We start from the raw sequence: 13,464 nt of genomic DNA on the forward strand, positions 1-13,464 counted from the left end.
GTAGGTAGCTTCATACGCCGTATGAAATAGATGCCAACAGGTTTTATAGGTAGGGAATTTCAAATATAAGATAGGAAATTGTTCTTTGCTCATCGGGGAGATGCAGGGGGTGAGCAGGGGGCCCCAAGGCCATCTCCTCTCCCCCTCGAAGCTTAGAATCCTCCATCCAGAGGCTTTATAATTCTGAGTAAGTAATTAAAATGAATGTCAAAACAGACATGGACAAGGAACATTGAGCCGCTGAGATAAGTTTTAGAAGAAAATATGGTAAATCGCTAAGGAGCAATCGCGAGTTGGCAGCCCCCTCCCCCCTCTGGACTTGAAAATTTCAATGGTTTTGCCTTCTCATTATTTTTATCGGTCATGAATTCATTTTGACGTGCCCAACTACCCATCCACACTCCGTTCTTTGCCATAAACCTTAAATGGCCAAATGAAAACATGAAAAAACTTTTTAAATGTTCCTCATTTCTAGAGAATAGGGTCTTTTCGATTATAAGAACAGCCCGATTTCTTTTGAAATGTTTAGGAAATGAATAACCAATTTATTATCAATACAAAAGTAACAAAAATTACAAGGAATGAAAGAGATCAATTAATTTTTCATACTCAAAGGAGCCCCTACCCTTCCAGCATGCTCCTGTATTGAAAATGAATTTTCTTCCCGTAAATCTGAGATAATGATTTTTGGATTTTGGAAAGCTGAACTATTTGGAAATTTTGTGGCAAATTATATAGGAAATTAAACGCCAAGTTCACGGTAAGCCAATTTCTTGCAATATCTTCATCCTGAAAAAGTCGGAATTAGCAGTCATGAGTTTCGTTTCTGGGTACTGCAAGTCGGCAAAACTACCGAAAGTTCATCACAAACTTAGTGCCTAACTTTCAGCACTTTTGTCGTATTGCGGAAGCTGGAACCAAAAATAACAGTTCCAGGTCGCGAGTTTTCCAGGGTACGGGTGCTCCTGAAAAATGTTTTATAGTCTTCAGATTAAGATTCAGAATACCATGTGAATGAGCAAAGGAGCACAAAAAAACTTCCTTTTTAGGGGCACAAACAACTTCTTCTTCAAACTAAAATTGAATTGAGATATTGATGCAAAATATTTCATAAATTCAAAGGATTATTCTAGGAGTGGCCGTAACTTTCCGAAATTATCAATAAAACAGACATAGCACGACAGATCATTCAAACCTAAATTCATAGATTGAAAAACACTGGCCAAGCATTTCATACTTCAAAGCATTGAATCAACAAACAGTAAAGTTTCTAAAGTACTTTAATTAAGGGGGTTTAGAAACCCAAGATATTTCCTCTACAGCCAAAAGTGAGTAAATGAAAAACCATCGCAAAATACTTAATCAGGCAAAACATTTCGAATACACAATACAAGAAGTGTTCGGCAGTATCTAAATCCCGAAAAGCTTGGCAACTGCGGCCAAAATTAGTGGTCCTTGCTGCTAAAATTCGTTAAAATTGCCCAAAGCCCGGCATAGCTGTGCGTAGTTTTTGACAGTGTTATCGAATTTTGGCCGCAGGGATAAAAAATCTCGGCTCCAGTGGCCGAGTTATTCGGAAAGTGGATGTTACCGAAAACGTTTTGCCGCATGGGCAACTTTCCATAAGTAAAATAAAATTAAGACGGAGATGTACGCCCTAAGAAAAATCCTAAACATTTAAGATTGGATGGAAAAATGTTTTGTAAGAACAACCAAAATATATAAATATAAATTTGAATAGATATAACTTCCTCTAAACACATTAAAATAAACTAAGTTACATTTCACTGATAAAAATGAAAATTTAATTGGCTTATAAGACAGAAAAATAATGCCTCTCTGTCGTGTGAAGAGTCACTATGTGTCAATGTGCATTGTTGTGCTTTCTCCTTCATCTTCGTATTCTTCTTCAAGGTCGAATTTTTCGCAGAACTCTGGAGTACCCAAAGGTAATCCAGAGTTGTTCGTAGTAAAGGTACATGAAGGCGAAGTCGCCTTTGCACATCTCGGTACACTTGAAACCGTGCGTCCGACAAGTGTAAGGTGGTGCGCAACTTTTTTGTGCACATTTTCACAGACATAGCTCCATTGCTCCATAGCTCTGGAACACATGCACTAAACAATTTTTCTCAGGATATCATATTGACTGACAATGAGTTTCTTATGGACAAAATCTGGTTTTTTTAAGTTAAACAAACGTTGTTTTGCTAGCGTTAAGTTAAAGTTAAAAAAAAAAGATAGTGAAACAACGCTTGTTTAACTCCAAGAAACAGGTTTTAAGTACAATCCGCAAGAATTTAACGCAAAAAACCAAGTGTTGTTAACCAGAAACGACGCTTCAAGTCAAAATAATATCTCAAGAAAAAATATTTTGAGTGTGGCCCAGTGCATACGACCTAACTGACTTTTTCTCCAACATTTTTCCTGCCACAATCCAAATCTGGATTACAATGCCAGGTGCTGCCTAACGTCTTGATGCAAAATATGGACGCCTGGAGGTGAGCTCTAAGAAACACAGGGTCCGTCTAATCAATGGGAGGTTTTCATCCTGGTATTGTTTCTTCGAGAAAATCCACTACTTCGCTTCTTCTAAATCTCTAAGAGTTGTTTTTGGAGCACATCGTTGACGTACCAACTCCTCTAGGTGTTGTCTAATCTCTTCGGCGAGAGAAAATCCGGAGCCCAACTTCGCGAGAGCTTCCAACACGTTATTGCTTGCATTATTCATTTAGGTTTTCCACCTTGTCAGTTAACCTTTATTTATGAAAGATCCGGTGATATCGGCACCTGAAGGAGCGTGTAATTCAAGAAGAGTGGAAGCTTTCAAAAGACGGGGTACGTTTCAAATTGGGATGAGATCGAGGAACTTTTATTCCCTTAACCAAGACACATTCCCACTTGAGATGTAAGCTTAGGAATCCGCTTGCAAAGAAAAGAGTGTGGATGGGTAGTTGGGCACGTCAAAATGAATTCATGACCGATAAAAATAATGAGAAGGCAAAACCATTGAAATTTTCAAGTCCAGAGGGGGGAGGGGGCTGCCAACTCGCGATTGCTCCTTAGCGATTTACCATATTTTCTTCTAAAACTTATCTCAGCGGCTCAATGTTCCTTGTCCATGTCTGTTTTGACATTCATTTTAATTACTTACTCAGAATTATAAAGCCTCTGGATGGAGGATTCTAAGCTTCGAGGGGGAGAGGAGATGGCCTTGGGGCCCCCTGCTCACCCCCTGCATCTCCCCGATGAGCAAAGAACAATTTCCTATCTTATATTTGAAATTCCCTACCTATAAAACCTGTTGGCATCTATTTCATACGGCGTATGAAGCTACCTACGGTCATTTTCCCACCATGAGGTCAATTTTGGCCGCCATATTGGATTTTGGGGCCCTTTCTAAGACTAGATGACCATTTCAATGTGAAATTCGAGTTCTACAACCAAAATTACCTATGAATAGACATCCCACTCGGGGTATTAAGGAATTTCAAAATTTTTGGACCCCCGGCGGCCATTTTGGGGGGCACCCTGAGCCTCCCCGAAGGGTCTAGCACAATTTCTGACTTCATATTCGTTATTCCCGACCCAGAAAACCTATCTGCGGATATGTCATACAGTATATACAGCCATCTACGGCCATTTTCCCGCCGAGGGGCCCATTTTGGCCGCCATCTTGGAATTGGGGCCCCCCTTAGGTCGGAGGATTTTTTGAATGTGAAATTCGGATTCTACGACTAAAATTACATATAAATCGACACCTCAGTCGACTCTGTAGGAAAATTTATAATTTTTCAACCCCCCGGCGCCCCTTTTGGGCGCCATCTTGAATGGGGGGCGCCGGATTGATTTTTGAACTTGACACCATCGAAAATCTGATTCTACGTATCAAGACGAAGAGATTGATGTATCGAACACACTCTTTTCACAATACTGCAGACAAATGTACACTAGCAACTCTACTAAACAGTACAACCATCAATCCTAAAAAGTTGAGCTGCTTTTCCATGGGGAGGGGGGGGGGGGCTGCTCTGTTGACGATGAGTTGGCCATTGTACATTATGTTTCCTATTTTCCAAGCAGTGCAAGCCGCTGCTGGAAGGGTTCTGCAGGTGTAATAAGACTTTCCAAAACATCTACCTGATTTTGGAAACAAATTGATAACGTATTGTCAATTAATAGATCGGTGTTTTCGCCTCAGTCCTACATGTTTTCTTCCCTACCGAAGGTTAAGTAAGCGAAATTTCACTCGGTACCCCCCCCCCCCCCCCGATTTCGTGGTGCGGTTTTTCATTAGGAGTCTTCTTGTCAAAATTTTTGCTCTTTGTTATGGCAGAAAATAAATTAAGTGAAAAGAAGAGCAAGGTGCAATCAAGTCATCGGTTACAACAAACTTCTGTTTTCTCCTTAATTCCACGGTAATCAATGGGAAGGTTACGAACGTACCCAAAATTTCATGACATTTTCGGCCGCCATTTTAGAATAGTGTGAGAATTTTGCAAAACTATTACCGAATCCGTTTTTCTCGTCCCAATGAACGCCCGGATACCAAGTCTTATGCAATTCCATTTATAAATAGTCGAGCTAACAATTTTTCCGCCATTTTGTAGGCTGCCATGTTGGGAAGGAATGGTTATTTAGAAAACTGAAGGCAGACTCGTTTTTTCGTCCGAAAAAACCCCCGGATACCAAGTACGTTGTATGCAATTCCATCGATAAATAGCCGAGATACCCATTTTTTAGCCATTTTCGGCCGCCATTTTGTGAAAAATCAAGATGACGACCTGGGACTTGCGCCAAAAATTTTCTTTTTTTTATCCTCATTTCAACGATGGGTCACAAGTGGGGGGTTGCCATTTGAAAAGAAAGTTGCCCCCCGCCCTCCCCTAGGGAGGCCCCCAAACAAATTTTGGGGAGTGACAAAAAGTAGCTTACTTTGACCCAAGGACATCCCCCAAAATTCGTTTTTCTACATGTAGCCGTTTAAAAAATAAACAGCCGTCCCGGGACTTTTGCTGCACCCTGTATATTTATCATTAGCAATAGAGAGAGGCAGAATAATATATATATTAATCATTAGCAATAGAGAAGGAGAGGTAGAATAATATATACATAAAGTAATATAGTTAGTAATATTTAAGTGCTGACATAAAACAGCACTTAAATATATTATCTACTACCTACCTTCGCCTGGCATTGGTTACTCCCAAAGTCAAATATTCTTTGACCTCATCTCGGAAAGTAACTTTGAAATTAGTGCTATTACTGTTAACCATGTTGATAATGTGACTCTGTCTAAGCCTTGTTATGTGATAGTTATATACCGACCGTCGTTAGGGGATTTACCAATGTTTCTATACAATTCAGAATATGTACTATCCACACTCATTGGTAAGCAATCATGCTACACTATAGCAGGGGATTTTAATTTAAATTTATTAGATAAGACCTGTAAAAATGCAGCTTCTTTTAAGAATATTCTTAAAAGTTTCAATCTTGCTCCTTTATTCTTGGATAAACCTTCTAGAATACAGAAGGAATTGAAAACTCTAATTGACAACTGTTTTCCAAATATTCCTTGCAACAACACTGAAACATGGGATCCCAGGCACTCTGATCATATCGCTTAACGAGCCTAAATTGATATGTTAAAGTCACCACAAAATATCTCTCCAGGCAGATTAAGTAGAGTCTGGACCAGTGAAAAGCGTCATAATCTTGCGTCTCATTTGCACTACTTCCTGTCTATCTTCTGATTTTTCTCCTTAATCCATCCCTCACAAAAATTCAATTATTTTACTATCAAAATTTATTCTATCATGGATTTCTGCAGTTCGTTGATTAGAACAAAAAGCAAAACAGATTTATTTAGTAGAATATATTGTAAGGAGCTTGTTCTGAGGAAAAAAAAAACATAATATCTTACTTTTTTAAATTAATTGGCTTGAGGAAGTATAAAAAGATAAAGTAACAAATGAAATAAATTGCTCAAAAAAATGTTTACCATCATAAGTGTATGTGAGGATGTCATTAATAAGACACCGGATAAAACAAAGAACATGTGGAAGTTAATAAATGAGGAGTCCAAAAATATCAACAAATCGATTTAATCCCATCATTTACAAGAATATCGGAATTTCTAACCCAGTGGACATAGCTGATGCATTTAGTGATCATTTGACAACCTATTTGCGTTCCTCCTGCTACCCAAACACTGTTGATGTTGGAGAGGCCTTTCAGCACCTATCTAACTTCCCAGTCAATGACAAAAAGATATTATCATTCAAGAAGATAGATTTAGATCAACTTTACTCTTGTATCTGTAGTATTAAGCCTAGTTTTTCTGATCAAAATGGTGATCTGCCCTCCTTCATTTTTGTAGATTATTATGAAATTGTCGATCCACACTTGTTAAATCTCATTAACGCTTATACTGAAATGGGAGTTTCTCCTAATAGCCTTAAGCTTGCAAAAGTAACTCCTTTGTTCAAAAAAGGCAACAAAAAGGTTGTAGATAACTACCAACCTATCTGTGTACTTCCTTTTCTTTCTAAGGTTTTTGATAATGTACTGCTTAAGCAAATGATCTCTCATTTGGATTCAAACAATTTACTACACTCGAACCAATTAGGCTTCAGGAGGGGAAAGTCAACTATTGAAGCAGTTCACATAATGTTAGATGCTATCTATGATACTTTAAAAAGTAAAATCTCTATACCTAGTATGAATTTCCAACTTGCAAAGGCTTTGATTTAATAAATCATTCCCTCTTGTTAAAAAAAAACTGAAATACTACGGTTTCAGTGTCGGTGCCCTTTAAGTAATGAAATCCTATTTTTCGGGCAGCTAAAATCAGTTAAAGTTGATGCGCCCAGCAGTCCTGTTTATTCTGAGACCTGCAAGATTTCAACTGGAGTCCTGCAGGGCTCGCTGCTTGGACCTCTGTTATTCGTTATCTACATGTATGATCTCCCATGTAATGTTCCATACTTTTCAGTCTTATTTGCTGATGACATCTCAGCCACTGCTTTAGGAGATGATCTTATATGGCGATTGCACAATCTTTATGCCCTTACCTCCCATTGGTTTGAAGTCAATGGTCTTTTCGTAAATGATACTGAGACTCAAGTCCTGGTTTTCACCTCCTCTCCTTCCTGGATCCTCGTGGCCAAGTTTGTCCATTTAAACGGCACAGCATATGTTAGCTCAATCGACAATGTTAAATTCTTAGGTCTGCATCTTGATAAGCACTAAAATACCATGTTGTTGTTGCAAAGCTTCAAACTGCGGCCTGGGCCCTTAAAAATTTGTCTAGAATCTCTGTGCCTCGATGCTGTCTACTTTTCTATCACGGAAACATTGTTTCGCATATCAGATATGGTTAGATTCTGTGGGGTCATAGCGTCGATGCGCTTGATGTCTTTATTCAACAAAAGAAATTGATAAGAATAATGTTTAATAGACCTTTAAATTCCCCCTGCCGCCAGCTATTCATCCAGAAGGAGCTCCTTACCCTTCCCTCTATCTACATTGTTGAGTGTATTAACTTTTCCATCTTTATCAATTTGATCAATCCTGAAGATCTCTTTCCTGCCCACTTGTATAATAGCAGATATAAAAATATAAACAATTCAAAGGTCAGGCTGACTTCAACAACGCGCAGTGTAAAGTACTCATCGATCCCAATGTTTAATGCCCCTCCTTGAGAATTAAAATCTATCTTTCGTGATGGCCATGTAAATTCTTTCCTAGATAGGATTTTACAATATCTCCTCAATAATGCATTCTACAGTGTAGATGAGTTGCTGAATGGCGTAAATTCGGACACCCTCTTGGATGAATCCTCTCAGCCTCTTGGCTGTTCTTGTTTTTGTTGTTTTATAGCTGATCATCTTTCTCTGTTCTTTTTCTGTTTTTAGTGCCTAGTTAATTGTGATATTTAGTGTTTACCTGTGATACTTAGTGCTTAGCTGATATGTAAAATTTTCTTTTTCGTCCTTTCTGTAGCTTGATGTATACCATGGCCTTGCGGCTCTCATGTATTAAACTGAAAATAAATAAATAAAATCCCACTTTCACATTTCCACAAAAGGAATCACGTCCACTTGGTTTCTTATGCTGCTTTTTACAGCACACCCCATATTTCCCACTCTTCTCTAGTTCCTTTTAGCAGAAATACATCCAAATAATCTCACAAAGCCACAGAAACAGACGAAAAAAGCGGCAAGTTGACACACACTCAAAACAAGCAAGAAAATGTTGACAGTAGAAACTTTGATGGGGCGAACGTAATGTACTCTTTGGGTTACTGTAATAACATTAAGTTGTACACCAAGCCGATAGAAACGTAGGCTTTAGACAGCTGTTTCTTGCTTCTTTCTGGAATCCAGTGTTTTACATGCTAAAAATTATTTTTAGCATCATTAGACAAGATGCAGAGCAAATCTAATGTGTCTAAAGTTACTGATTTTAGCCAAATTGAACCGTAAAACTATTAGCAGGAGAGGAAATGAACATAACAAACCTGAACATTAGGATTTTCTAAACAGAGTCTAAAGTGGTTGATGCATGGATATTTCAAATAGGCGACACAAACAACATCCGACGGTGCATGCAGTACAAAGACTGCAATTGCTAACATCATTACAGTTTCATCTACTTGCGTATCTTCAGATTCTGAAAAAGTTACAGAGATAAAATCCCGATTATAAAATCACACTTCGTGACATAAGTGTTCTTCTTTCTGAGGTGACAAGGCTGTAAATAGTGTCAAGATTTTGCTTCTTTTTTTTTTCAATGAGGAGCCTTTTTTAAAATGGAGGAAACCTACCTTTCCAACGTCGTTTTTGCAGTGCGGGTAAAAAACCGTGTGACACCATCATTTAAAAAAAAGGTGAATATCCGCTGTTTTTTTGGGAGGGGGCGATCAAAATTTTATCAGAGAACAAATTGACGATTACAGAATGTAATTATAGCTTATTTGCTTGCATCTCCAGCAGTATCCAATTCAAATTTGTAGGAATAACAACTGGAGATATTGTTAAAAATTTGATGTCTTTTTCTGGTTTTCTCAATCTGTCCTGCGGAGCTCGCTAAGATCAAAAGTTAGAAACTCGAACACAACCTGCTAAATTGTGCATCTTTAATTTAACAGTTTACCAAGTTTACAATGGACACATAATGCTGTTCGGAATTTGCCAGAACACTTTCAACCACTTTTATTCTTAGGCTCCTCACAAATTGCTGCAACATTGCATAAAATCAAATTTCTTTAATAGTACGGTGGCTTATGGCAAGTACGCTGCAAATCGTGATTCAGTTTTGCCACTTTGGGAGATCAAACTAGATGATATTTTAAGAGTTTTGAGTCGAAGAGGCATTTTCAAAATGGTGGCAGAGCCAAGATGGCGGCCATTCAAAATGGTGGCCGGGCGCGTACTTTGAGCCGCGATAGATCGAGATCCACTGAACCGATTTAATTTTTCTTTTTTTTGTTTGATAGATAATTAAAAGGTAAATATAACAAAATCACAAAATTTTTGATTTTGACAATCTACAGGGTGTTTTTTTCATAAAAACCGGTTTTTGTGTATTGAAAAAAAGCTTTTAACCCATATATCTTTTAAAATTGCATTATTAAGGTCACTTTAAATACTCACCATGTAAAAAAGCGTCTTTTAAGCTTTCCAACGATATATTACATGATGGGTCTATGATTTAAGGTTTCCGCGCGGTGGCGGCACAGCTGGGGCCTGCATAAATTAGTCCACGGGCATATGTTGAAAAGAAGCCTACCGTGGAATAGTAAATGGAGTTAGTGTGGAAAATGGTCTAATCTCTTCTTTTCGATGTATAGAAAAATAATTTTGATGTTGTCAAGCTCAATTTTGCGTCCAACCCCTCCAATTCAACATGGCGGCCAAAATTGGGGCTCGGGGGTTGAAGATGTTGGAATTTGTTTTTGATGTCGTGTATGGGGTCCATCGCCATGTAATTTTGGTCTTAGAATCCGAATTTGAGGTCCAAAATTGTCTCCGGCTCAAAGGGATGCCCAAAATCCAATATGGCCGCCAAAATTGCCACGATAGGGTCAAATCTCCGAGAGTTGCGTAAAAGTGCCGAGTAGGGTGTCTTTCCTAGGGTTTTTTGGGTCGTAGATTTCACTGATGAGGTCAGAATTTTACTACAGATTTATTGAAGCCCAAAAATTTCAATATGGCGGCCAAATGGCTGCCGTTGCGGGGTGAAATATTTTGTTGAGGCTCGTATCGTCGAATGAGGTGTCCCTGCATGGGTTTTTTGGGTCGTAAATTCCACAAATGAGGTCCAAATACCCAAACAGGCCCATAAAAGTTCTCTAAGTACCAAAGCGGTGGCCAACATGGCTGCCGCTCAGATAGTGAGAACGGTAGAGAAGTTACCTTTCATACAATGATGAATTTTCGTGTATGTTTTGTACTCCGCTGATTCTGGACGTAGTCCTCTAGTACATCGGAGTGGTAGCGATAGTGGTCTGTAGTGCATCTAGGACATGCTCAAGAGCGTATTTTCTGATTTTTCCCAAGAAGATACTTTTCTCGACGAAAGGACAAAATAGGCTATTCTGAATACAAATCTTATTCGTTCGTTTTCCATCTGAAAAGTAGGGTGAATATTTTGTAGATGTCCGGTAGGACAAATCTTGTGTACTTTTGATTGATTAGAATATCGCACTGAGTCTACCAAGAAATTTACTTCAATACCGTCCTTGAAAAACACCTTACGCATCCATGGTGCTGTTAAATCTACATATATATAACCGAAATTTATTACAATTATTTTGTGAGGATGAAAAAATTAAATTGAGCCTCAGTGTTAGGCATATACAAATTACTGAACACGATGAAAATTAATTCTAGTTTACCATTTGTAGCAATTTCGTATGCAGATAGTGTTCGTTTTTTGCACGCCTCATCCTACTTAACAGCAGGAACGTGGACTTAACAATTGAGAAGCTTTCCGGAAAAAGGGCACATTGCAAAAAATTGTGTATGAGAAAAATGCATCATAAGTTTCCATCATTACTTTCCGGTCACTGATGATAACTTATACATCGGAGTTTGGACTCCCGATTTCGAACGCAAGTCACAGTCAGTGGCCATAATTATAATGATAGAAACTTCGAATGCATTTTTCTCAAAGGCCATTTTTTGCTGTATGTGCCCTTGAATCAATGCTTGCAATCAATGAACAGACAATCCCATGCTGAGCCGCAGGATTTTCCCCCAAACATTTTACTTTTTTGCCGTGTCCATGACTGCAAAATTTTCTGAGTATGAGTAAAGTCGTACATTTTCTCCAAAAGGAAGTGTGGGTTGCGAAATCTCATTAGCAGTGCAAATTACGTGGTATACGTATCCACTTCACTTATTTTCTTGACATTCTGGACTACATCCGGAATCAGCGGAGTACAAAACATACACGAAAATTCATCATTGTAGGAAAGGTAACTTCTCTACCGTTCTCACTATCTGAGCGGCAGCCATGTTGGCCACCACTTTGGTTCTTAGAGAACTTTTATGGGCCTGTTTGGGTATTTGGACCTCATTTGTGGAATTTACGACCCAAAAAACCCATGCAGGGACACCTCATTCGACGATACGAGCCTCAACAAAATATTTCACCCCGCAACGGCAGCCATTTGGCCGCCATATTGAAATTTTTGGGCTTCAATAAACCTGTAGTAAAATTCTGACCTCATCAGTGAAATCTACGACCCAAAAAACCCTAGGAAAGACACCCTACTCGGCACTTTTACGCAACTCTCGGAGATTTGACCCTATCGTGGCAATTTTGGCGGCCATATTGGATTTTGGGCATCCCTTTGAGCCGGAGACAATTTTGGACCTCAAATTCGGATTCTAAGACCAAAATTACATGGCGATGGACCCCATACACGACATCAAAAACAAATTCCAACATCTTCAACCCCCGAGCCCCAATTTTGGCCGCCATGTTGAATTGGAGGGGTTGGACGCAAAATTGAGCTTGACAACATCAAAATTATTTTTCTATACATCGAAAAGAAGAGATTAGACCATTTTCCACACTAACTCCATTTACTATTCCACGGTAGGCTTCTTTTCAACATATGCCCGTGGACTAATTTATGCAGGCCCCAGCTGTGCCGCCACCGCGCAGAAACCTTAAATCATAGACCCATCATGTAATATATCGTTGGAAAGCTTAAAAGACGCTTTTTTACATGGTGAGTATTTAAAGTGACCTTAATAATGCAATTTTAAAAGATATATGGGTTAAAAGCTTTTTTTCAATACACAAAAACCGGTTTTTATGAAAAAAACACCCTGTAGATTGTCAAAATCAAAAATTTTGTGATTTTGTTATATTTACCTTTTAATTATCTATCAAACAAAAAAAAGAAAAATTAAATCGGTTCAGTGGATCTCGATCTATCGCGGCTCAAAGTACGCGCCCGGCCACCATTTTGAATGGCCGCCATCTTGGCTCTGCCACCATTTTGAAAATGCCTCTTCGACTCAAAACTCTTAAACTATCATCTAGTTTGATCTCCCAAAGTGGCAAAACTGAATCACGATTTGCAGCATTTGGCCCTTTTTTGGCGCTAAGCCACCGTACTATAAGTGAAAAGAGGCTGTCCCATTTTCCATAGGAAATGGCCGCAAGAGATTTTACATCCATACTTTCAGGAATCATAACGGATCATCGGAGAGGCCTAAATCCGGTGACTTTTCCCGTCTTGCCCTCCAAAGGCAAGGGGGAAGGGGGTCAAAGGTCAAACACACAGACCGCCATAACTTTCGAACGAAACAACGGATCAACGTGATCTTGGGCTCAAATGAAAGTTCTCAACAAGACCTTTCATTTTATGTATTTTAAAGTCTGTTTTTGGAAATTTTTCAACGTAAAAAAATCATTTTTTGATTTTTCAAGCCCAAAAAATTCAGTTTTTCGAGTTTTTCTCAAGCAGGGAACGCAGGAATCATTACAAAAACCAATGCAAATGAAATCCCTTGATTCAAGCTTTAAAACGAGCTATAGTTCAACTTGGGGAAACAAATGGTTCAAAAGTTATGACCGTTTAAAGCTGGCGTGGCGCGCTATTTTCGAAGCGCGCAGAGTGTATACTTGCGTGCCACCCCTTCCTACCTTTTCCCCCCGGTGACCACTTCAGCTGACGATGGATACAAAAAGGTCCAAAGTTCCCTCCACCTAAAGAATGACCAATCATTAGTGCAATATTACTTTCATTTCTAACGAAAAAAGGGATATGAAAAAAAATTAAAAGCCAATAAACGATAAGACGCTGGCATACATTATTTTTCGCCCCCTCCCCCCTGCATGATTTAATATTTCATAGCCAAATTGGATAGCGTTTTGCAATTCGAAACTATAGGCAATACGGTAGGTTTTCAGGAGAGCAACTTTTGCAAAAACAATTGGCGT

General features: G+C 38.8%; 1 protein-coding gene across 1 annotated transcript in view; it reads right to left on the bottom strand.

Annotated features, from left to right (window-relative positions):
* The window catches only part of LOC109039674 (HEAT repeat-containing protein 5B), a gene marked incomplete at its 5' end in the record, with an annotated part of 181,965 nt that overhangs the window by 19,401 nt on the left and 149,100 nt on the right, over window positions 1–13,464 (bottom strand). Inside the window, 1 exon segment of the mRNA XM_072296271.1 lies at window positions 8,522–8,673. Coding sequence (XP_072152372.1) covers window positions 8,522–8,673 — 152 coding nt within the window.

This window comes from Bemisia tabaci, chromosome 2, assembly GCF_918797505.1.
Source record: "Bemisia tabaci chromosome 2, PGI_BMITA_v3".
In the NCBI taxonomy this organism is placed as follows: Eukaryota; Metazoa; Arthropoda; class Insecta; order Hemiptera; family Aleyrodidae; genus Bemisia; species Bemisia tabaci.